General features: G+C 41.4%; 1 protein-coding gene across 1 annotated transcript in view; it reads left to right on the plus strand.

Moving 5' to 3' along the window:
• DCDC2 (doublecortin domain containing 2) overlaps positions 1 to 26,647 on the plus strand; it is a 223,867-nt gene that overhangs the window by 81,141 nt on the left and 116,079 nt on the right. Inside the window, exons 5-7 of the mRNA XM_075540741.1 lie at positions 2,993 to 3,139; positions 6,539 to 6,593; positions 22,050 to 22,215. Of these exons, the coding sequence (XP_075396856.1) occupies positions 2,993 to 3,139; positions 6,539 to 6,593; positions 22,050 to 22,215 (368 nt within the window). The remainder of the gene's footprint in view (positions 1 to 2,992; positions 3,140 to 6,538; positions 6,594 to 22,049; positions 22,216 to 26,647) is intronic.

Raw genomic sequence — 26,647 nt, forward strand, 5'->3', positions numbered from 1 at the left:
ATTCCCTCCTTCTGATTTGGATTTCATTAATTACAGTTCTTGGATCACACTCGCTGGTATATTTCTTCTATGGAAACGTAGTTGATGCCTGCCTTAGATGGTTTCTTATTTTAAGACAAGACTTTAAGACCTGAGGTACTCTTTTTTTTTTTTTCTTTCTGCCAGCTGGGCACCATCTGATGTCATCACCACACTTTGCTGTACCAACCATGTCTTTCGCTGGTCTTCTCATGAGAGTTAGTCTCAAATAGGACCATGTCTTAAGAACTTAAATTGTTTTTAGATTGGGACTAGAATGGAATGTGAGCCCCAAATCCATTCATGCATCCACGGTTTATATAATGGTCCACTTTAGAGACATTATTATTTTAAGATAGAGAACATGATAAATCATCTCTCTGGGGTATAAAGTAATTCTATCAGTTGTGTCATTTAATTTAGCCAATGGCACAGAATGTAAAACACTGGTGAGAAAAGGAAGTTATACAAGTATAATCTGGTTGAAGACCGAACTCTTGACTTGTGCAGGTTAACCTCTTTAGTGACTGGAGGCATTTGCACGAACAATGGGAGTTGGTGATAGGGCAAAACTTTCAATACCACTCACTTACAGAGGCAGGACCATGCCTACTGAACTAATATATGTCAAAAGAAACCAAGGAGGGAATTTTCTTCCAATTCCGTTTTCTGTGAAATTTTTGAGGCCCTGTTTTATTTGTATTTTGTAGCCAAGGAAGAAAGCAGCTCAACATGAAGCATGCTGACTAAAATAAGCTAAAATCAGGAGTCAGAATTTATTGAATAGCTTCTGCCTACCTGCAGAAGAAACTGAAGTTAAATGTTGACTGTTTCCAAAGTGGATGGCTATGTTGGCTTCTGATTTCTAGCTATAAAAGTTATCTACTGACTCTGATCTTGTTATATTGAATGTAAGTGAAAGATGAAGATTGTCTGGGTCTGGATCAATCTGGAGCAATAGTTCAACCACTGGGCTGGGCAGAAGGGAGGGTACTACTAGCATCTAGTGGGTAGAGAGGAAGGATTCTGCTGCACAGGGCAGCCTCCCTTCATCCTTCCATTAATAGGGCCATTGTTTCAAAATCTTAGTTTAGGTCAAGGCAGGAAATCTAGGTTTAATATTGATATTTCACATATGTGGTATATAAACAAAATATTATAAAAAGGACTTCAACAAAAGCAAAAAGAAGAATGATTTCAACATCAGTAATAAGGAGACCTAGTAGCCCTATGGGTAAAGTGTTGACTGCTGTCTTCAGGGTTGTCAGTTCAAGTCCACCATTCACTCTACTGGACAAAGATGAGGCTGTCTTCCCCTTAATCATTTTACAGTCTTAGAAACTCTATATAGCATCTCTATGATTTGGAATCGACAAGATCGCAGTAGATTTGTTGTTGTTCCTTTTTCTTCCTTTTTTTCATACTAAGTAACTACAGGTACATTTCAGACAATTGAAAGCAGGGTCTTTTCTTTATCCTTCATTCTGTCATAAGATATGGCCATGTATATAATCAGCTAACAAGGCAATACAGAAACAACCAAATTCATTATCATCGAGCGGATATTGACTCAGAGAACCTGTGGGAGAGAGTGCAATTGCCCCTTAGGGTTTAAATCTTCATAGGAGATGAAAACTTATTTCTCCCCTGGAGCTACTGTGGAATTGAATTTGCTGACCTTGTCCAAAACCTCCTATGCCACCAGGGCTCCTGAACATACTGAACAATGAATTCTTTTCCTTTGCAGATGTCACTAACATTTAGAGTTGTCATATGAAAAGTTTGAGAATTTTATTTTTATGATTTCCTTGAAACCTTTCCAGTTACTCTTATTTATAACCTTCAATGATATGCATAGGCTTTATAGTTAAGCTTTCACAGTACGTATTCCCCTAATTTTTTTTTTTTCACAAGAGAAAAGCTTGTAGTTAGTTCAGGGATCGCTTGCTGGCCCTTAGGAGCGTTTTCCAGTCCAGTCTGTTGGGGCACCACGCCCTGGCCCCAAAGTCCACTTTCAGCATTCCCTGGGGACCTTGCCACTCCATTCCCTTGCTGTTCCGCTGCACTCCCCCAGTGATTTGCCTCGGTGTGGTGGGATCAGGTCAGGTGCAATTCCCACACTGTGTCTCCGGTGCTGTCCCCTGTATCGCCCTTAGTCACTGAGGGGTGTCATTTCTCATAGTGGGGCCAGCCATAGTGTTCTCTTTGTGGACTGGCTGCTCTACTCACGAACATCATCCTCACGGCCTGGTTCCCCTAATTTTTTAAGGCTTGGTGGACACTTTAAATTGTGTTGTAAACCTTCCCCTGACTCCCTGAATAAGTAACATATTCATTGTAGTTTGGGATAGCAGTTCTACAGTAAAAGGAGGTTCTTGGGAAATCCCTGGATTCTGAGGAGATCTGATGTCCAATCTCTTGCTCACGAAGGAGGGCAAGAGGGGAAGCATGGCTGCGCTGCCGTTCCGCATCGCTAGTACTTGCAGTGGTCTCTTTTCCTGCCTGCCTGCTCACCTTGACCCTGACCCCCATCTGTCTGTGTTGGGGGTAGCACTTTCCTGGTGATCACTCTTGGACTGAAGATGGCCAGAGGCTTCGTTGGCCTGACGAGTGCACAGCAAGTGTATATTGTATCAGTACTCACCAAATCCAAATGGAAGGACCAATCTTTAATGGAGACAGGCTTTGTTTAAAGCATCACAATTTGCACAGGTCACTGTTTTTCTCTCCGAGGCCTTCATATGGCAGTAATAGGGGCTCCTTATGTAAGATAGTCGGACTCATTGGGATGTGACACTGGCATGAAAACATTGGCATTTACTTGAATACAATGACATTGAGATATTTATAATTCAATATCTAGAACAGTAACAAGTGAACCAAATTGACAGAATGTTTTTAAATTGACTTTGGATTTTAAGTAACTCTTTGAATGCTTGTTAAGATTCTAATGTTGGCATTACTCTTTTGACAGACTTTATACTTTAGAAGGAAAACTTGTTGAAAGTGGAACAGAGCTGGAGAATGGACAGTTTTACGTGGCTGTCGGCAGAGACAAGTTTAAGAAATTGCCTTACAGCGAATTGCTTTTTGACAAGTCAACACTGAGAAGACCTTACGGGTACGTTTCCTGACTCATTCTGTATATTATGCTTATTGTTTGAAATAGCCCTGGGTCTTTTGGGGTTCCGTTGAGTTTCAAACAGAGTCTTTTCCTAATTGTATGGACCTCTATGAACTAGTTGATTGCAGCCTTCAATATGGGTCACAACTCAAGATAATAAAAATCCTCACAACTGAACCAATAGTTAAAGTCATGATAAAGGGACAAAAGACTGAAAGTGTCAAGGATTTCATCTTGCTTGGATCCACAATCAATGCTCACGGAAGTCACAGTCAAGAGATCAAAGAATGCATTGCATGAGGTATACAAGAACTCTTTAAAGTGTGGTCACTTTGAGGACTAAGGTGTGTCTGACTCAAGACATGATATTTTCAATTGCCTCATAGACTGTGCAAGTTGGACATTGCATAAGGAAGACTAGAAACATTGATGCTTTTGAATTAAGCGAATTAAGTTATGGCGAAGAATATTGAAAGTACTATGGACAGCCAGCAGAACAAACACATCTGTCTTGGAAGAAGTACAACCATAGTGCCCCTGGGATAGTCTGGGTTGTCTAGAGGAACAAATTCATAGACATTCCTATGTGCAGTCCAGTTTAAGTCCATAACTCTGCTATATCCAATATGTCTGATATCAGTCTGTAAATTCCTCTTCAGACTCACACAACACATGCAATGACACCAACTGTAGGAAGATTACAAGCCCCGTGGGTGGAAAGTCTCGTGGCTCCAGTGGCAGTAGAAGCAATTCATCTCAGCACTGGCATAGGCCTCCACGTGGCTCCTTCAGCTGCAGGGCTCTGACTCCGTCAACTTAGCTCCATCTGGCTTGTCATCAGGAATGTCTCTTAGCAAGTGTCAGTGCCCTGCCTCCAGGGAGGAAGACAGGAGTTTCCCAGAATCCTCCAGAGAGGGCCATGCCCACACAGAGGCCTCATTGGCTATGACCTGATTGACAGCCTAGACTCCACCCCTTCGCAAGTTGATAGGAGATTATGTTACTTCCACAGCCCCTTAGCAAAAAGGATGGCAAAACTTCCTCTCAGGTACTTTGCATATGTTATCAGGAGATACTAGTCACGTGAAAAAGACATCATGCTCGGTAAAGTAGGAGGGCAGAGAAAAAGAGGAAGACCATTGATGAAATGGATGGCACAGTGCTGTAAAAATGGGCTCAAACCTAAGAACAATTGTGAGGCTCACGCAGGAGCAGATGGTCTTTCGTTCTGTTGTACATAGGATCCCTATGCATGGGCGACAACTTGATGGCACCTTACAACAACAATGACTAATGACATGTGTTTATGTGTTTGTTGACTGTTTGAATCTTCTTTGTTGAAGGTCTTATTCTTATACTTTGCCCATTTTGTGACTGAGACATTTGTGTTTTTGTTGTTGGGTTTTTGAATTGTTTTGTAGATTTTAGAGACTACGCCCTTACTCGGTAAGTTGTCTCTGAATATATTTTCCTATCGACTCATTTAATGAACTCTTTTGATGAGCACAAGTTTTTAATTTTTTTAAAGTTATACGTTTTTATGAGGTCCCATTTATCTAGCTGTCTTCTTCTGTTTGTATATTTATTGTAATGCTTGTTGTGTTATTTTTATAGAAGAAAAGGTCCCATGGTTTTAGGTACACCATTTAGGTATAAGTATTTGATCCATCTGTCTCAGTGTGTACATATGGCATTGGCTTCTTTCCTTTTATTTATTTATGTGGTGGATTGCATGGATTGATTTTTCAATGTTAACCCACCCTTGCAATCTTGGCATCGATCCTAGTTGATCATAATTTATGATTATTTTGACATGTTGTTGTAATATTTTAGCTAGAATTTTTTTGCCCCCAAATTGTTCTACTCCATTGTTGAGCATTTCTCTTGCTTTTTCTAATTTGGTTGCTTCATTCAAGGAGCCCTGGTGGTGCTGTGAGGTAAGCACTGGGCTGCTAACTGCAAGGTTGGCAGTTCGATCCCGGCAGCCATTCTGTGAAAGTTAAGACTGCCTGCTCATGAAAATATGTATGGTCTTAGAGACCATCGATGGAGTCATTGTGAGCTGTAATTGAGTCCATGGCTATGGGTGCTCTTTTATCTTTTGATTTTTTACTTCGTTCCTCATTTCTTGTTGTGCTCTTTCGTTCTCTTTAATGATTTTAATTTCCTGGTTGAGTCTTTCATTTTGTTCCTCCATTTGTTTCCTGATCTTTTCTATTTCCTTTCTCTCTGTGTGGGTGTTTGGCATCCTTTAATCATATTCAGCATTATAATTTGAAAATTTTCACTTTTGTATTATTCTGACCTAAATAGGAAAAATCTCCTCCTTGTAATGCCTTGTTTTTGAGTAGTCCTTCTTCTTGAGATTCTGTGTGCTTTACTCTCCTTTTGTTGAACCTGAGCCATTTTGTTATCCTTTAAAAAAAACTTTAAAGTTTGTATTCTGATTTTCTTGGGAATTTTTTCTGGATGAGTGATCTGGTGGGACAGTGGTCAAGTGTCCAGGTGCTAAATGAAAGGTCAGGGACCCACACTCAGCAGCCACTCCAAGGGGGAGAGAGGTGTCATTCCCCCTTTTCCAAGATACTCAGAATCAGCAACTCCATGGGATAGCTCCACCTTCTCCACAGGCTTGATAGGGGTCAGATCCATGCAAGCACTAGGAGTAGGCTGGGTACTTTTTCATGAGAACCACCCATGAAGTCAAATTCTTCAAAATCTCTGCCAAACAACTGGAAGTCTCACAGCTGTTAAAAGAGGTGGACTGACCTGCTGTGAGCTACTGTGTATTTCTTAGTTACTGCAGTGGTCAAAAGCACATGGTACCTCTTGCTGACCTTACTCATACAAATTACTAAGGCTTGCATTTACAATGTTTCCTATGATTGGAGAGATTCAATTGGGTTTTAGATTCTTTTCCTAAAAGATAATATCCATGAAATAGTAATCCAACAGATTGTATTTTCTGGAGAGAATGACTAATTTAAAGATACCCTGGCTATTCATAAATGCCAATATTTGATCATTCTGTTCTTGGATCAGAGTAGACAGAGTAGACCTTACAAAAATGAGAAGTTATGATTTTCAACTTAATCTGAGTAAACACTCAACTGGGGAAAGATTTATTTTGAAGTGCAAGCAGATTTTGTAATTTGAATAAGAGTCTAATGAAAAAACTTAAAGCTGATTTTATATACTTTCTAGAAAAGCATGAACCAGCCTTTCTAAAAGAATTTGGAAAGAGTAAGGTATTCTTTGTGAATTCTGGAAAATCTGTGTTAACTTCTCTGAGACCCAGATGCCAGTGAGGCCTGTCAGGTTGGTGTGACGATTGTCTTGCATGATATGTGTTTACAAACAATGTTCAGATTTCTAAATGACAATTTGTTTCTGCAGTCAGAAAGCCTCTTCACTGCCTCCTATTGTAGGATCCAGAAGGTCTAAAGGGAATGTAAGTATCAGATGCTTTACTCATTAATGTTCTATATTTCTGTACAATCGAGGGAGACTGTCCTTAGGGTTTCAATTAAATTGGAAGCAATAAGACATAGCTGCCTTGTAGTGTATGAGCAATTATGTGGAACAATACTAGAAATGTAGTGTTATAATTAAGGCCCTACAAAGAGAGCTAATGTTTAAAAAATATGGATTTTATGATAGACTTATTTTTTATTATATGGAGACTTGATTTATTTTTATAATAGTTGAAAACTAATCGTATAAGATATACTGTATTAGGTCATGTTGGTGATCTCTTGTTGTATATCCTGACAAAGACTAAAGAAGAGAATTTGGTAAGAAATTTATAACCTTAGGTTATATTCCTCAAAAGATTAAGGATCCTTCTGGAAATTTTGTTCACAATCGGAATATTTTCCATCCATTTCAATTTTATTTATTCACCAATTCAGCAAACCCTTATTAAATGCTGGTGACATCTGAGAATGCAGTGATGTTTCCATGTTAGAAGTCTTGCCTTTTGTGTGGGAGACCCGGGGCGCTATTCCTGGCCAGTGTATCTCCAGGGCAGCCACTACTCACTGTCGGCAGAGGCTTGTGTGCTGCTGTCATGCTGAGGAGATACCAGACCAAAACAGACTGGGAAGAAGGCCTGGAGATGTGCTTCTGAATATCTGCCAGGGACTGATAGCAATGATGACTTCATAACCCCACTGGAGGGGAACGGCTAACTGAATAGGGGGTGGATGGTGGATACATTGGATGGTGTAAGATACGGGGGGTATGGGTGGTGTGTGGGGAGGAATGACAATAATAATATTTAATAATATAATTGCAAGAGTTTTGGGGGATTGGGTGGGGGAAGGCAGGGATAAAGGGGAGCTGATGCCAAGAGTCCAAGAAGAATGAAAATGTTTTGAAAATGATGGTGCAACAGTTGCCAATCATGTTTGATCTAATTGCACTATGGATTGTTATAATGTCTGCAAGAGGGGAAAAAAATCAGCCAATGCAAACCCTTTGGCTCACTGTGGTTCTGTGCCATGTGCTTGGAGTCACCGTGAGTTGGGGGAGTTGGGAGACGACTCAGCAGCTAGTAACAGCAGGTTATGTGGGAACTGCAGCAGTGAATAGGCAATTTCTTAACCTATTTGTATTTTAGTCCGCTTGTGACAATGTGCTTCATGTCTTCCTGAGGTCTGATGACTTTGACAGGTTTTCCTGCCTGGGGCTTCTTTTTTTACTGGTGGTGGATTGAATTGCTTCAGCAATCTTGATAGAAACTGATTTGACACCTCCACACCCTGCCCTAGGAATTCACTCACTCAAAGTCTTACTTTGTAAATTGATGGATGAGTAACACGACTGTCTTCAAATGATGTTATGGATTATTCTTCCCCCTCTTCCTCTTTTTATAGTTATATTAGGTAGTAAAAATTTTAAGACAAGAGGAGTAATTCTTTTGATGAATAAGTAGTGCTGAATCAAAACATGAGAAAAGAATAGCATCATAGAAATCACCAGAAGCTTATTACTCATTATCTGCTGAGATTATTATATTGTTTATGGCGTAGCTCTTGCCCTAAAGAAATTTGTAAACTAATTGAGATAGATAATATAGTTTGAAAAAGTAAAAAGTTACAACCCAAACTAGATATGTGGTAATATTAGTATACACAAGAGAGAGAAATTGAAGGTATCATTGGAGTTGGAAAAGTTTCTTGAGGAAGCTAAATTAAAGGTATGCCTTAAAGATCAGGTAGGAGCCCTGGTGACATAGTGGTTATGCGTTGGGCTGCTAACTGCAAGGTCTGTAGTTCGAAACCACCATCCACTCCTCAGGAGAACGCGGGGTCTTTCTAACTCTTGTAAAGAGCTATAACCTTGGAAACTCACAAGGACAGTTCTAGCCTGTTCTATAGGGTCTCTTGAGCCGGCATTGACTCGGTAGCAGGGAGTTTGATTTTTTGGTTTCAAGGACCAAGTAATGATAAAATGCACTGTCATCAAGTTGATTCCCACCCACAGGGACTCAGTAAGACAGGGCAGACGTCATCCTTAGGGTTCCCAAGGCTGCAAATCTTTGCAGGAGGAGGAGAAAGCCTTACCTTTCTCCTTGAAGCATCTGCTGGGTTTCCACCTAGCCCACAGGACCACTAGTGCTCTTTCAGGTAAGGATGGGTGAGGGGAAAGGGGGTTCTGATCAAAGGGATGGTGTGCGGAAGGAAGCAGAGACACATGTGTGGAGCAGCAATAGGACTGGCTGAGATGTAGTGAATAGGTGTTCAGCAATATTACCACATTAAAAAAATAATTTATTGGGGACTCTTTCAGCTCTTATAGCATTCCATACATCAATTGCATCAAGCGTATTTGTACATACATTGCCATCATCATTTTCTAAACATTTTCTGTCTATTTGAGCCCTTGGTACTGTTGCCCTATCCTTACAGGTGTGATTTATTTAGTCCTTGCCCCACAGAGCAGATGGCCTTGCTTTCTACATTTGAATAACAAGAAGAGCACAGGCAGGGAGTAGCAGTTCCATATTCATAGCCTCTGCATTGAGCAAGTGGCTGCAGAATGGCAGCTGTGGGGTGGGGTTTGGGTGTGGGGGGAGGAGCTGTCAAGTCAGTGAATCCTTTAGACTGACTGGAACTGAGGGTCCATTCAAGGGATGGAGGCTAATGTGTCTGAAACTGCAGGTGGTGGCAGTATGGAGTCAATCTTGAATGGGCAGTCTTGTCTTTTCCTTGAGTAGAGGGCTGCTCCCTTGGCTTTTGAGAGGCAACAGTATTGATTGGGGTGGATTTTAATATGGCCAGATCTATCATATAAAGAGAGACTAGATTCAGAGGAAAGCCATAGCTCAGATATAAATGATGAGGCAATTGCAAAAACCTTGGCACAAGATGAGAGCCTAGGCAAGAGAGGTGACCAGATAGCAGTAAATGATTATTGTTTGTGAAGACATAGACTTTCTTGGTGATTGAATACATGGGGTCGAGACAGAAGTTGGTGCCAAAAATGATGGCAGATTTTTGCGCTAGAGTGACATGGCCAAAAAGAGAGAATGGCTGTTTGTTGTTGAGTAAATTCCTAATTATGGTGATTCGTGAATACAGAGAAGACGTGGGCTCTGTAGGGTTTTCTCTTAGGAAACAGATCCCCTGAACCTCCCTTCCAGGGTACCTTTGGGTGGGTTCAAACCACCAACCAGCAGTTCAGCAGCTAGTGGTTGAGTGCCTCTCCACCGGCACCAGATAGGGACTCCCAAAAGAGGGTAGTCAGACAAGAAACACCCACCTGCTTCATGTCAAATATAATAGACTGAACGGAAAGGGCAATTCAGTAGCTGTAAGTGGAAGCTTGAAGCTTCAAGCTTGGAGCCTGAAGAGGACATCAGGCCAAGGGAAGTAGATATGAGAACTCATCCGCAGACTTGCTGTTGGAGGAGCAGAGACAATGTCTAGTTCATGAGGGTATCTCTAGCAGGCCTCGTTCCTACTGATGGGATGAGGGGATGTAGGAATGGGAGCCCAGGTAGAGAGAGAACATCAAGAACTATGCCTGAGGCAGCCTAACTTCGCAGGCATATAGAGAAAGTGAAGTGAGAAGAATATTACAATAGATGAGGAATAAATAAAACCCATGGATGAAGGGTTGGGAAATTGTATTCTGTTATCTCACTCTTCTTCAAGACTTTGTAGAAGAATCTCTTCTGAATGCTGTCAGGGGAGCAACCCCTAACAAATCATCGCAGGCCCGACAGGCACAATTGTACAGCGATAATATGTAAAGATTATAGTAAAGTCATAGAGAATAAGAGAGATAAGAGAGAAAGTAAAATGAAGGAGGCAGGCACATTTCATGGTAGCATGCTCACCTCAGCCCTGCTTGGTGATCCACATGAGGATGTCAAAGGTGGGAATGGCAGGGGAGAGAGAGTTTATTTCTAACCAGGGCTTATATCTCTAGGGAGCCTGCAAGCCCCCGATTGCAGGTAAAGACATACGTCACAGGAAGGGGTTGTACTTTAGGTAACACAGTAATGGGAGGGGGACGATCTAGGGGTATACACGCAATAGGACGGGAAGTGATTGGGGCTACCCATGTGACAAAATGGGCAGATCCTAGATTCAGGAAGGCAGCCTAACTTTGGATGTCACTGAGCATGTTTGACCTGTTCTCTGGTTCTCCATGGAAGCAATGACTGTCCTTCTCAGTAGGGTGTGAGCCCCACTTACACTGGACTAGACTGTAGTCTGATGGCTAAAAACCTTCAGGGAGAATATCTCTAAGAATCTGACCTCCCTCCAGGGAATGGCAAACAGCCTCTAATGTTTGACATAGCTTTGGGGGAGACAAAGCTGGGGGGAAAGTCTTTTTATGCCCCATAGTATGATATTTGACTATTACTCTCTCAATTCTTACAGGGTAACTCATGGGAGGGTGATAATTCCATAAGGATTCAGTGTAGTTGAGCAACCAAGTCAAAGCCACAGGGGAGGTTGGCCTCAGAACAGTGGGCACGACTCAACTCTTTGCATTCACAATTTCTAATTATATATGTACAGTTGTGAAATTGGGAAAATAAAAATTCCTCCTTAGAAATAGGAAATGCACATCTCATTTTAAAATACATGTGACTGAACACACATGAGATTTTCTTTCTTGCTCACTCACTTGGAAAATTTAAATTTTATTTTAAGGAATCTGTACATGATGATGTATCTAATGACAAGTGATTGTGTTGTCCATGTGCCTGACATGATAGAAGACCCCAGGGAGATGTACAAATAGACAAGATGCTCACTCCCTACTGGGGGAGATAGACAAGAAACAAAACAATCCCCCCAAATACATCTACAACCTGTGATAACAGTGAGATAAAAGTAGAGTAATGTAAGCAGAGGAGTGCTGGTAGAACAGTGGTTACGTGCTTTAGATGCTAATGGTAAGATGGACAGTTCAAACCCATCACCCACTTGGCAGGCGAAAGATGTGCCAGTTTGCTTCAGTAAGACTTATACCCTTGAAAGACCTACGGAGGTCAGATCTCCTGACGTACAGGGTTGCTATGAGTTGGAATAGACTCAGTGGCAATGGGCTTGGCTCAGTTTGGAATATGAGAAGTACAAAGACAGCTGATTCAGATAGACCTATCAGGAAAGGCTTCTTAGAGCAGGCAGCATTTAAACAGGGACACAAAGTTATAAAATAAAATCGCATGTTATGAATTATAAAAACCAAACCTCACTGCCAGCTTGCCACAGCACTCGATTTGTTCATCCAGCTATCTGTCTGTCCATTTGTCCATCCATCTATCACCCTCTCCTCCCATGTACCCACCCACCTACCCTACACTTCCTTTCATTCATCTCCCCTACCTACCTTGTCTCCTGTCCATCCTCCGATGCACTCACCTATCGATCCATCTGTGCATTCCATCCCTTATCCATTCAACATGCAGTCACTTAAACCATGCTAAGTGCCAGAAAATACTCTAAGCAGTCTGAATATAGAGACACACAGACAAGGTCTTGGACCTTACAAGGTTTCACTCTAGAATATATGTATGTGGAGTGGGGCAGGGAAGTGGAGGTAGACAGGTTATAAATTTTATTAACAAATATATAAAATTTTCATACGGTGAAAGTGCTATGAGGAAAATAAAATGTGACAGGCACTAATTTATATAAACTTCCCAGAAATGGAAACTTTAATGACATCAAATAGGTGGGAGGGAGTGCAGTTGGAGAGAAAGAACCTTCATGGCATGTGTGGTGGGCATAAAGAAGGCCAGAGTGGTCCGGGATGACATTGGAGAGACAGGTGGGCCAGGCCATGTAGGAACTGTAGACTTAGCACTTAGCTTGAATGTTGCTCCTTCATGGGAAACCATTAGAGTGTTATATGAAGAGGATGATATCATTTGACTTTATATATATATATATTGACATTCATATATACAGTATTAGTATATTATATAGTATACACATATACTATATTATGTATTTTAAAATATGTAATAAATATATAATGTATAATATAAAATAATATAGTTTACATGTATACTATATAAGATATAAAAATATGGTATATATTGCAAAGTATATATACTAATATATAGAACTGTATCATTATATATAATATTATATTATAGTATGGATCATATATTATTTGACATTATAGCATAATTGTATATAATAAATATTAAAAGTGATATCATATATTCATTATAACATTGAATATAATACATGATATATAATATAACTTTATATTATATACTTTATATATTATATACAATATAATATTATTCATATTATATATAATATATTATTTATGTTATGTAACATATAGTATATAAATAGATATTTGGTTGTGCTTTCAGTGAGAGTTTACACAGCAACATAAATTCCCATTCAACAGCTTCCACACAAATTACTCAGTGACTTAGATTTTTAGAAGTTCTTTCTGGGTGGTGTCTACACTACCCAGAATTGGGTTGAGGCAAGAACAGAAGCCGAAGGCAGTAGGAAGTTTGGCTTCCAGGTCAGTGATGCAGATAACATGGAGCAAGCAAGCAGCAGTAGTGAGTGAACATGTATTCCAGCTCTTCCGTAAGTACACCTCAACTATCTGCTGCCATTCCACTGAGAGATCCATTTATGCAACAGGCACCCCCAGGGTTTAGGGGTGTAGAGATAAGCACTTACTTCATAGAGCTTGGAGGGCGTGGTTGGTGCAAGCAGTTCAAATGCTCACTGCTGACTATGGGGATGGCAGGTGCGGTCACCCCAGAGTTGCTTCAAAGAAAGGTCTGGTGATATCCTTATATCCAAAATTGTCCACTGGAAACCTTGCGGAAGACATCCTATTCTGCCCTATGTGGGTGAGCATGAGACAGTGTCACTTGGATGACAACTGGGGCAGGTTTTAATGAGCTTACCTCGCAGAGGACACAGAAAAGCAAGTATGCTACTAGTCAGGAATAAGCTTGAAGAACATGCTTCTAGTTATGGGAAGAGAAAGTGAATGACGTCGTCAGGAAGGCTTCCTGGAGGAGACTACCTTGGAGCAGAACATAACCCTCAACAGAGGGCCTGGACCATTGTAAAAACAAGGAAGCAAGCTCACTGCCATGGAATCAATTCTGACTCTTATAAATCCTATAGATCAGGGTAGAACTGCCCTTGTGGGTTTCTGCGAAGGAAACTGCTTAGGGCAGTAGAAAGCCTCTTCTTTCTCCAGTGGAGTGCCTGGTGGTTTGGAACTGCTGACCCTGTGGTTAAATGCATAACCACCCTGCCACCAGTCCTCCTCTGGAGCCTAGTAGGTCTTCACTAAAGCCTGGTTAGTGAGTTTGTGGGTAGTTGGTAGGGAGTTGCCAAAGGGAATAGGTCATGTAAATAAGCCCAAAGTCACAAAGTTGGTTTTTTTTAACCAGGGATTCATTTACTCCTTTTCTTTAATTAATTGGTTCCCCGGAGAACCTATGAATTTGATAGATCATTAACTGCTCAGTACTCAGAGGGGGTGTGAGTGAAGGGGACCGTGGGAAGGGGAGCGCTAGCTTCAGACTTGAAGAACCGCTGTCACATCAGCGTGGGAGGTTTCCCCGCACCTCTGTGCATCCACGGGGAAGGAGAAGTCGATTTTTAGAAAGTCCTTAGAAATGAATTTTTCCACGCAGCTTTCTAGGAATTGCTTTATTGCACAAAGAAGTGGGGTAGGGCTGATAGGACGTAAAAGGGGATGAGGAAGAAAGCTGCTCTCTGCATGGAAGACCCCTGCCCATGCACAAGGGACCCTGCCATCAGATCAGGACCCTCCTGGGACACCCTTGAGGTAGGGACTCTGGGGGACAAGCTGACTCTCTCAAAACAGTGCTCAGAGAATGTTTTGTGCTGAGCAGGATGAAGCCAGAATCCACCCCTTAGATAGATGGACAGTGTTGGATTGTCACCGAAATACACAAGTTGGTGATCGTATAAGTTAGTGAATTGTCTGTCTCAAGGTGCGCCGAGTTTAAACAATAAATCCTTTTAAGGATGGTGCTCTGTCCTTTGTAGCTTCTAGAAGGCACTTTATCAAAGGAGCAAAGCGCCCTCTAGTGTAAGACGCATAAAATCAGAGAAGTAGTTGAAAATCTGGCGCAAGACTCAGCTGCTTTCTGTGAATCTTCACTCACTGCCATGGAGTCAGGGCGGACTCATGGCGACCCTCTGCGGGTTTCCGAGGGGTAGGCAACTGTGTACAGGAACACGACGCCCAGGAGCTGCTGGTGGTTTTGCACCGCCGACGATGCAAATCGCAGCCCAACTCTTAGGAAATCAACTTGAAGACAGTGAGTTTGTGTCTTCAGATTATGCAATTTGGACGAAGTTCTGTTGACACAGTGGATTAAACGTTGGGTTGGTTTCCAATTGGTGAGCAGTCCAAACCCTCCAGCCGTGCCAAGGGAGAAATATGAGGCTAGCTGCTCCTGTAAAGACTTAGAGCCTCAGAAATCCTTAGGGTAAACTGAGTCAAAACCGACCCACAGCAATGGCTTGGGTTGGTTTTGCTTTTTACCATTTGGATAACGCATCTTATTATCACGAATCTACAGTATAACTTATTGCAATTACTAATGTTTGGTCAAAAGCAAAAATCCAGGAGTCAATGTCTATCAGCCAAACCAAGAAAGCTGTGGCAGTCTGCTTCCACACAGATTATAGCTTTGGAAACTCCAGGGAACAATTCTACCCTGTCCGTCAGGGTCACTATGAGTTGGAATTGACTGGATTGTATTTGTTTTTAAATCCCCGTGTCACATGTGAAACCCGTTATAAATGTATGAAGAAAAACTTTGCATATTTTGAAGACGTCATTTGTCATGGGCGAAACTGAAGCCTGCTTCACCACCGTCCGCACATGCAGAAATAGCCAAAAGGAACGCGCAGACGTGCGCTTCCGCCTCAAGGCGATTCCACACAGTACACGGTAGAACTGCGGGATTTCCTTGGCGTCCTGCCACATAAGCATTGGATTTATGCGATTCATAACCGCCCGTCTCTGGAGGCAAAAGGCGGCCGCCTGGTTCTGTAAAGATTTACAGAGCCTCGGAAGCCCCATGTAGAATCGCTGTGATTGGAATTGACTGGGCGGCAGTGGGGTTTCTTCCATGGTGCTTCCAGGTGGATTCAAATCACCAAATTTCAGGGAGTAGAGCACTGTTTGTGCCACTCGGGGTCACTGAAGAGACCCGTCTCCCTCCTCCTCCCTGAACAGATCAAAACAGAACAAAATAAAGCAAAACAACCCTCCAAACTCACTGATAATGAGTGGATTCTGACTTACAGCAACCCTATCCGATAGGGTAGAACTGTCCCTTTTTAGTTTCCTAGACTGTAAATCTTTTATTTTATTTTTAAAATCATTTTATTGGGGGCTCCTACAACTCTTCTCACAATCCCTACATCCATCCATTGTGTCAAGCACATTTGTACATTTGTCGCCATCATCATTCTCAAAACATTTGCTTTCTACTTGAGGCCTTGGTATCAGCTCCTGATTTTTTTTCTCCTCCCTCCCACACCCTCCCTCCCGCATGAACCCCTGATAATTTATAATTTTTTTTCATGTCTTACACTGACCAATGTCTCCCCTCACCCACTTTTCTTTTGTTCGTCCTCCAGGGAGGGGGTTATAGTAGATCATTGTGATTGGTTCCCCTTTTCCCCTCCACCTTCCCCTTCCCCTCCTGGTATTGTTAATCTCAGTATTGGTCATGAGAGGTTTATCTGTCCTGGATTCCTTGCATTTCCAGCTCTGATCTGTACCAGTGTACAGCCCGTGGCCTAGCTGGATTTGTAAAGTAGAATTGGAATCATGATAATGGTGATGGTTGGCAGGGAGCAAGCATTAAAGAACTAGAGGAAAGTTGTATGTTTCATTGGTGCTATCGTACACCCTGACTGACTCATCTCCTCCCTGTGACCCTTCTGTAAGGGATGTCCAGTTGCCTACAGATTGACTTTGGATCTCCACTCTGCACTCACCTTCATTCACAATGACATGACTTTTTTGTTCTTTGATGACTGATACCTGATCCTATCGACACCTCATGATCCCACAGGCTGGTGTGCTTCTTCCATGTGGGCTTTGTTGCTTTTCAGCTAGATGGCTGCTTGTTTGCCTCCAAACTTTTAAGACCCCAGATGCCATATCTTTTGATAGCTGGACACCATCAGCTTTCTTCACCATATTTGCTTATGCACAGGCTCATCTTCCTCCTGAAAAGGGTTGGTGGGTGTGACTCATGGGTTCAAGTTTTGGACTTTGTAGTTAGCAGTTCAGCATATAGCGCACCAAGCCACCAGAAATCCTTGGAAGTGAGACCAGTCTGGATAAAAGGTCTCTTCCATTTCTAGCCATCAGCTATATGGAAAGCATGAATCAGCATCTCTTCTCTCTCACATGGTCTCCCTGGCTACACTGTTGAAATGTCCACATGTGAAAACTGCCCAGGGAAGAAAACAGCTCTTAAAAGTATTCTGAACTTGAAAATGTAAATATATTTATGGTCCATGTATCTTTCTTGTGGGGATTTGCAAAATGGGTTTACTTTACATGGCAGAAACCCAAGTTGGTTGGCTCTTATTGAAGAAAACCCAGGGATATCTTAGAAAATCCAACCTTCAGCAGACTCTTGCTGATTCATTTATAAGAAGTGCTTGTGGTCCTCTGGTTACACCTTGGGCCACTAACTGCCAGGCTGGTGGTTCAAACTCCCCAGGTGCCCCACAGTAGAAAGATGAAGCTCTCTCCTCTAGCAAAGTTTTATAGTCTCAGATCCCCTTAAGGAGCAATTCTACTCTGTCCCATAGACTAATGACAAGTTGGAATTGACTGTCTATGGTGGCGGGGTTTTGAGTCTTGATTTGTTGAGTCGGGGAGGTTTGCTGTCCAATTGGATATACTGATACTTTTGTGAAGTCAAAGGCAGAAGAGCAGTTGAAGTATCACAAGGGGCTCAGTTTATGACGTAAAACACCCTTTTAAAGTTACGCTGCATTCTTGATACCTTCCGCTTTGACACAAAGTCACAATTTGTCACTTTTGGCTTGGCTGTCTCAGGGAGCCACACTGTATAATGGGGGGGGGGGGGGGTATCCATCTAGAGCTTTGTGCATTAAGAAGCACCAGTGTAGCGGCAAAATCAGATTTGATGAATCTTGGGAAAATTAAACATGAAAAAACTTCTGTAAAATGGTAAAAAAAAAAAAAAGAGGACCTGATGCAAAGGGCTTAAGTGGAGAGCAAATGCCTTGAGAATGATTGGGGCAGGGAATGTATGGATGTGCTTTATACAATTGTATGTATATGTATGGATTGTGATAAGAGTTGTATGAGTCCCTAATAAAATGTAAAAAAAGAAAAGAGGAGGAAAAAAAAGAAAATGATTAGGGCAAAGAATGTACAGATGTGCTTTATACAATTGATGTATGTATATGTATGGACTGTGATAAGAGTTGTATGAGCCCCTAATAAATTGTTTTAAAAAAATGGTGACAAGAATGCCTATCTATAAGTTTTGGTAAACATTAGTCTTAATGTTTATTTAGCACATATGAGGGGATCAATAATATTATTATATCAGCTGGCATACTTGCATGAATTGGTAAAATGTCCTATACCCTATCTTCTGCCCCCTAAATAACAATGAGTGCCTATTTATCAATAGTTAGGAGCCCCAATGGCACAGTTGTTAAGCACTCAGTTGCCTACCATAAGGTTGGCAGTTCAAACTCACCAGAATCTTCATAGGAGAAAGATGGGGCAATCTGCTTCCATAAGGACTGCAGCATTGGAAGCCCTATTTTACAGAATCCTTCTGAGCCAGAATTGACTCAGCCAATGGGTTAGTTTTGTTGTTCTTGTTGTTTACGTCTAGAGCTATAATTATATCTCACCCACTTTGGACACGTTGTTAGGAGAGACTGGTCCCTGGAGAAGGACAGCATGCTTGGTCACGTGGAGGGGCAGGGAAAGAGATGCCTCTCAACAAGATGGGTCGACACAATGACTGAAATAATGGGCTCAACTGTAACAAATATTGTCAGGGACTGGACAATGTTTCATTGTGCTTACGGTTGCTATGGATTGGAACAAACTTGATGGCACCTAACAACAACAGCAATAGCAACAACACTAGAGGTTGGCTCACATCGCTCCATAACTTATTATTTAGGTGTATCTAAGTCACACAAAGCTTACACCAGAATCTTCCCTCATTCTCTAGCTACATATATCAATTGACTTTAATTTATATTGTTAAGAATATATAATAAACATGTGACAACTGGCTATATAACAATTATATTGTATCCTTCAAAGGATCCCTGGGGGTACTGTTGGGTAAGTGATGGACTGCTGTCCCCACAGTGGGCAGTTCAAACCCTCCAACGGCTCAGTGGGAGAAAGAGGAGGCAATCCGTCTCAGTGAAGATTTACGAAGCCCCAGGAAACATATAGGGTGGCTATGAGTCTGAATTGATTTGATGGCAGTGAGTTTCATTTATTCAGGAAACACTTGGTATAAATGAACTCTTTATGCTTTCTAAAAATATTTCTATTTTAAAAATAAAAGCACTTAAATTACTTCTAATTTTCCAATTATAAGACAATTTCCATGAGTTCTTACTCGCAAAATGTCTGCCACAAAGTTGGTATTCAGTCATTGATCACTAGCTGTCATTTAGCAAAGATGCATCTTATTTATTTATTTTGGTTCTTAATTAAAAAATACTTTTATTGGGGCCTCTTACATCTCTCATCACAATCCATACATTCATCCAGTGTGTCAAGCACATTTGCTGCCATAATTTTCTTCTTAAAAAAAAAACTTTTATTGGGGGCTCTTTCATCATTTTCAGAGCATTCTCTTCTCATTTGAGCCCCTGATATCGGCTCCCCATTTCTTCCACCACCCTCCCTTGTCTGCCCGCCCTCACAAACTCTTGATAAGCTATAGATTATTATGTTCATATCTTACATCGTCCTCCATTGCCCCTCACCTACTTTTCCATTGTTCATCCCCTGGGAGGAGGATTTTTGTTGATCCTTGTTATTGAATCCCACCCCTACCTCCTCTAATCCTCCTGGTATCTCTACTCTCATTGTTGGCTCCGAGAGGCTCATCTGTCCTGGATTCCCTGTGTTACAGGCTCTTATCTGTAGCCATGTGCATGTTCTGGTCTAATCTGATTTATACGTTAGAACTGAGGTCATGATAGTAGGTTGAAGGAAGCATCAAAGAACTAGAAGACAGTTGTGTATTTCTAGTCCCTCAACACAAGGACACTTTGTTCTAACAATCCGGCATTCTGTGATGCTTGCCTTCCCAGCACTATTGGTGAAGACAAAATGGATGCATAAGCAAATGTGGTAAAGAAAGCTGATTGTGCCCGGCTATCAAAAGATATAGCATCTGGGGTCTTAAAGGCTTGAAAACAAACAAGCGGCCATCTAGCTGAAAAGCAACAAAGCCCACAGGGAAGAAACACACCAGCCTGTGTGATCATGAGGTGTCAATGGGATCAGGTATCAGGCATCTAAGACCCAGAACAAAATCATACCAAATGTGAATAGGGACAGGGGTTGGTGGGGCAGGGAGTGGAGACCCAATGCCCATCTGTAGACAATTGCACAGCCCCTCACAGAGAGGTCACAGGGGAGAGATGAGTGTCTTACTTATATAGTGATGTTAAACATCCGATCTTTCTGAACCTTTAAAAAATTTAGCATATTAGCTCCACTGCAAATAGACTGGGATGTAAGGCCTGGCTGATGATTTCAGGGTCTCCACTATAATCATATACCTATACCAGGCAAATGATAGACTTGCTAGAAAGAATCACTGAAGAAAAGACAAGAAACACACACACACACACACACACACACACACTCACAAAACTCTGGCTACAGTTAATGAAATAATTAAATGGAAGTAGTATGTTTAAATTGCAGTTGGAACAGGAAATTAAATTACATTAAAAACTTATAGATTTGGACACGTTTTCATACTGTTAATAAATCTATGCATAATTCATTTTCTTGTAGGTTATGACAAAACAGCATAAATAACTTCATTTGTAAGGCTGTGAATTTTCCTATTCTTAATTCGTAATTGGGTGACAGCTAAAACCATTTAAATGCTTCTGGATGGCTGAATATATAAATGTTTAAAATGAACAGTTATAATAGGTTCCTAGGCAGTTTTGTTTATTTAATACGCTTACATTTATTTTCAGGTACTGGCACAGTACAGATGTTGCATAAAGATTGCAACCAATATGGTGTGCGGTTGATGTGACTTTTAAGGAGAAGATATTAAATATCTGCCCCTGGAGAAAGCTCTCTGATGCTCATTTGAGCAAAGATTGTGTGCCAGGCCTGATGCTGCTCACATTCCCATTTCTTCCTCATTGTGGACCTAAAGGTGTTCTGGGAGGGCAGTGGGTTTTGCAGGGGCTGCAAATGGATAGGTTAGCAGTTCGACTCAACTACTGACTGTGCCACAAAAAGATGAGGCTTTGTACTCTGGTAAAGATTGACAGCTTCGGAAAAACAAAGGGTGCAATTCTACATTGTGCTGTAGACTCACTAGGAGTTGTAATCTAATTGATGGCAGTATGTTTTGGTGTGTGTGTGAGAGAGAGAGAGAGAGAGAGAGAGGGAGAGAGAGAGAGAGAGAAGGAGAGAGAGAGAGAGAGAGAGAGAGAGAGAGAGAGAGAGAGAGAGAGAGAGAGAGAGAGAGAAGAGCGCAAGAGCCCGTATGGAGGGGCTTATGGTCCTGGGCTACTCAATTTGAGTTTGCGATTCATAGAGACCATGGCTATGAGCACTCAGATCAGTTTCCACCAGCATGGCATATGTCTGCCTGTATGATGACATCAATATTTTCAAAGAAAAGAGTAATGGAGATCTTTCTAGGTTAACTGATCAAATTCAGGGGAGTAAATATTCTTCAGTCAATATATACCCGCGGATATTTCAGTAGGGTTTGCATGTGAGAAGATGGTTAAGGTGATGGGCCTACCATGACCCCACAGACTGTGTAGCCTTGGGAAAGCTTCTTAACCTCCGCACCTCATTTCATCCCCTGAGTAATGGGGTTATAACTCTACTTGCTCCACAATATTATTGTGAGGGGGAGGGAGAGTAATTTTATGGAACATATTAGACACTCAGAACTTGTTAGCTATTATTTTTACTCCACTTTCTCTGTAGACCTTTCTTCAGCCCCTGGGAGACAAGCTGGGTGTTAATGTATTAAGATAGAAAATAGAGGGTCAGTGCACATTCATCTGCACACCCTGGACTACTTTATGCTAATGATGACGGTGCTTACTTGGAATTTCATCAGGCAATTATAAAGATGGAATCTTTTTTCCTTTAGGGAAACGAACGCCAGTCCAAGTCAACAATTGGATATACTGACAACACGTCTCCTCAGCCCCCAAAGAGGAAAGGGAAAAAGGAAGATACACTGCATTCAGAAAAACCTACAAAAATGAAACAAAGTATCAAGCTGAAGAATTCAGCGAAAGTTGCCGAGCACAGCGGTGAGTGTATGGCATTGAGCGCACAGTTGTCTTGAGGCTGAGACAGTCGCAGTGTTTGTTCCCACACAGCTTTGTTCCTTGTCCTCCGTGCGTACAACATATACGGTGTAAGAGTTTTTCAGGACTTTTTTGGGGTAAGGGCTACTACCATTGTTCATGCTCAATTTCTTAATTGTGTGGGGAGAACAGGTTTGTCAGAATCAACCCTGTATTGCGGTGGTCTTCCAATAAGGACAACATTTACCATCATCTGTTCCTATTGACAGAGGAGCCCTGGTGGCACTCTTGTTATGCCTTGGGCTGCTCACTCACAGGTCGGCAGTTCGAAACCCCCAGCTCCTCCCAGGGATAAAGGCAGGGTTTTCTACTTCCATAAAGAGTTAGGGTCTGAGACATTCATAGAGAGCAGTTCTGCCTGCCCTACAGGGTTGCTCTGAGTTGGAACCAACTCAGTGGCACGGAGTTGAGTGGAGTCCCCATCGATAAGAGCTGGACTAATCTTTGCATCCACTACTGCCAATTTCACTTGTGTGTCTTCATCTTCTGTGCGTCCACATGCATCATGATTGACTGTTCACTCAGAGCTGCTCTCCCAACAAGATACTCTACCGATTGTTCTGGTATGACTCAGGAGAACCCTAAAGAAGCACAGAACTTGATGGATCACCAAGAACTTATCTCCCCCATATAGTGGCACAGTTGGTTTTTTTTTCACTACTAGGCGAGAGATGGCATAGCATAATTATATCTATATCTTTATATATATATATATTGCATTCACACAAGATTTCAGGATAAAGTGTGACCAATTAAAGGGGTGTGAGATCAGAATCTCACACCCTTTTTACATTAAGGCTTTGTAAAAGAGTGGCTGTTTTTTAACAACAAAAAATTAATTTCGCTGTTGAAAATGGGCACAGCAAAACCGACACCAATTCAGCAGTCATTCTTCATGTTATGCACCCATTCCCACACTCCTTTTCTGCATCAAGCCTGCATGGTTATCAGGACACTCTCAGTGCTGAAACAGTGCTTCTCAACCTTCCTAATGCTGCGACCCTTTAGTACAGTTCTTCATGTTGTGATGACCACCCATCCCCAACCATATTTTCATTGCTACTTCATCACTGTCATTTTGCTACTGTTATGAAGCAGGCAACCCCAATGAAAGGATCATTCGACACCCCCAAAAGGGTCGCGACCCACAGGTTGAGAACCGCTGACTTAAAGGGACTCTTTTGAATTTAATTCCCAGCTTGTTCCCTGAGAGGCATGGCACTGGAGAGAGGAATGGTGTGACTCTTTCTACCTGGGGACCCTGTGCACCACTGCAGTGGGATATGGGATATGGGTCCTCACGAGGAGGACGGATGGGAGGGAGTTTTAGATTCACGGACAGAGGCTCATTTTGTGCCTGGAAGCACCAGCTCATTTCACGGTTGTTAGGAGCAGTTGCATTTGCACCGCAGCTGGGCCAGTGTTCACAACTGATGAGATAGCCTGAACTTGCACACGAGCTGGAAGCCATGCAGATGATTGAAGAGATGGAAGAAACATGTCTGAGATTCAGTTTAAAAAATAGGCTGTGTGAATGAATCATTTACTCAGATGGGGACCAATTACAGAAAATGCCAGCGGGGGGGGGGGGTGTTAAGCCTGGAATGACTTAAGTGATGGAGAGCTCTAAGTCAGAGTGCTAAATCCTTGTCCGAGTCCTGTGAGGGACTCTAGGCAAGCCAGGAAACCTTTCATTTTCATTCCTATTACCCACTTGTAAATTGTGGGCTCATGCTAAGGGTTAATTCTGAGGTTTTGCTTCTCTAACTCAGAACGCTCCTTTCCAGCCACCACAAAACAAGGGGAGGTGGGAGTAGGGTGAAGGGCAAGTGTTTATTGATTGTCTTTCAGGGAACTTCAGAGAGTTCGTAGAAAAATCCCATTGTCCTTTCATTCAATCTGACCATGAACTTTTTTAGAAGCCCCTTTGTATCATATGGCAGCAGGGGTTCCTGGGTGGTGAAAATGCTTGCTGCTAACCTAAAGATAGGAGGTTTGAATCTACCTAGCTGTGCCTCAGAGGAAATGCTTGGCAGTCTACTTCCAAAAAACAGCCGTTGAAAACCCCATGCAGTGTTGTTCTACTCTCACACACACAACCGATTGGGTGGCAACTGTTGTTTTTAATTCATTATCTAGATTCTCGGTTAATAGATACCAATGGGGAACATGATCCTGCAAGGACCTGCTATGTGTTGAAAAAAATTAATAGAGACTTATTTGAGTCAGTCTTAGACTGTAAAGTTCCCAAGGTTATAGACTCTGTCTTGCTAGCATTTGAGCCCTAGCCACACACAAGCTGAGTATGTTTGAGGCACGTAGTCAATGTTGCAGGACTGAATGGTGCAAGTTCAAATAGAGATAAGTCTCTGTAATATTAAAATCCACTCCGAGACAGAACCTATTTGAACTTTTTTTATGGTAATGCTTTTATAGGATGTAGATGGTGTAAGAGTGTCGCCTTATGAAAATTCCTTCCCAATGCCTACTTTCCGTATATATTTTTAAAAAGGTCTTTACATTTAATATTTGACTCCCAGAACATATCTCAAAACTCAGAACCCATTCCGGTGCTGTACTTTACAGATACTCGGGAAGGTGTGACTAGTGGTGGTGAGTTGGGCTTTGATCTGTAAGGTTGGCCATTCAAAACCAGCAGCCCTCCTTGGGAGAGAGATTGGGAATTCCACTTCTGAATTCGGTTATAGTCTTGGAAACTCACAAGGGCAATTGCTCTCTGTCCTTTAGAATCACTATGACTTGCCACCGACTCAATGGGAGTAAGTTTTGTTGGGTTTTTGTTGTTGTTGCTTGTGGAACAAAAGAGGCTGCATGAATATAGCCCCCCTTTGTAAGGAAGGAGCTATAATTAAAAATTGTATTATCAGACTTTGTGCCTTTGTAGTAATTCAGTTTTTAAAACAATTTATGTCTGCATACATAAGTCCAACCCAATTCAACCTAACCCAACCAGACATAAATAACATTGAGGCAAGTCATATTTTTAAAATTCTAGGGAAATTTAGAAGCCCTAAACTATTTTTTCCTTGTCTTTAGACAATCTACTAGTTGTCTGGGACAATTTTCCATTTTAAGTGCATATTTTCTAACGCAGTTTTATCATATGCATATCAAAGGTTTCTAACTGCAGCATCTCATTCATTAGATGGAACATCTTCCCATGTCTTCAATATAAAGGTTCTGGGAACTGATTTTTTTCCCTCTTAAATTTTTTTTTAATTTAAAAAATAATTTTATTGGGGGCTTTTGTAGATCTTATCACAATCCAGCCATCATCCATCCATTGTGTCAACTACATTTGAACATTTGTTGCCATCATCATGTTCAAAGCATTTTCTTTCTACTTGAGCCCTTGGTATCAGCTCATTTGAGGCTTGTACCATTAATTGTTTCCCAACATGGGTGATACTGTCCCCTGTGGGGGGGTGCTGGAAAGATCCAGGAAGACTGCAAAAGCAGATACCGACACTTTTTCATGGTTAATAGGCTTTACTATAAATATATATATATATATATATTTATTTATAGTAAAGCCATATATATATGGGGGCAGTAGGCTAAATATATTTGGGGATCTATAATCTAGAAGTGTAGTTACGGATTCTTGGTGGAAAGAACATTTAGGGGGCTTCAGAAAGTTTGCAGGGAAAATGGAATTAAAAGATAAATCTAATTAAAAGTTTGCAGAAAATGTCTTTTAGTTATCTTTATCTTCTAAGTCTATTTTCCCATGAATGTTTTGAAGCCCTTATGTATGCTCTAGATAATGAGTCTTGGCTTCTAAAAACAACTTTGGCCAGGAAAAATGAGGGAGAAATTGTGCAATGCACTTAGGTTATACCCTCACAGATAAGTGGAAAGATTTTTAGCTTAAGCCATACTACTGAAAACTGAGATATTTTTCTTTAATGAATCTTCATGTACATATCTTGGTCCCAGAAAATTTCCAGATTATTATATCAAAAGTCTCTCTCTCTCTTTCTCTTCTTTAACTGCCTAATTCAGCCTTTATGTTCATTTATTATTGAAGGTCATCTCTTTTAGTAATCCGAGTCAAGAATGTGTTTTTGGATCCCTCTTTCTCCAGAGGACTCTTATTTTCAGAAAATTAAAATAAAATATTAGAGACAGTGTGACCATCTATGGTTACTTCATGGCATCTGTTCATGTGTGGATTTTAAAACTCGCATCCGCTGTTCTTTGCCAATATGCTTCTGCCACCATTCTCATCTTAATAGGAAACCAGTGACCTTGTCGATTATCCCCATGTATGATAATTAAGCGTCTTTTCCCCCTTTCCACTCTGTGCTCTGAAATCTAGTGCTGTGGGATTGAGCAATGCGTAAACCAGTCT

This window comes from Tenrec ecaudatus, chromosome 1 (genome assembly GCF_050624435.1).
Source record: "Tenrec ecaudatus isolate mTenEca1 chromosome 1, mTenEca1.hap1, whole genome shotgun sequence".
Lineage (NCBI taxonomy): Eukaryota > Metazoa > Chordata > Mammalia > Afrosoricida > Tenrecidae > Tenrec > Tenrec ecaudatus.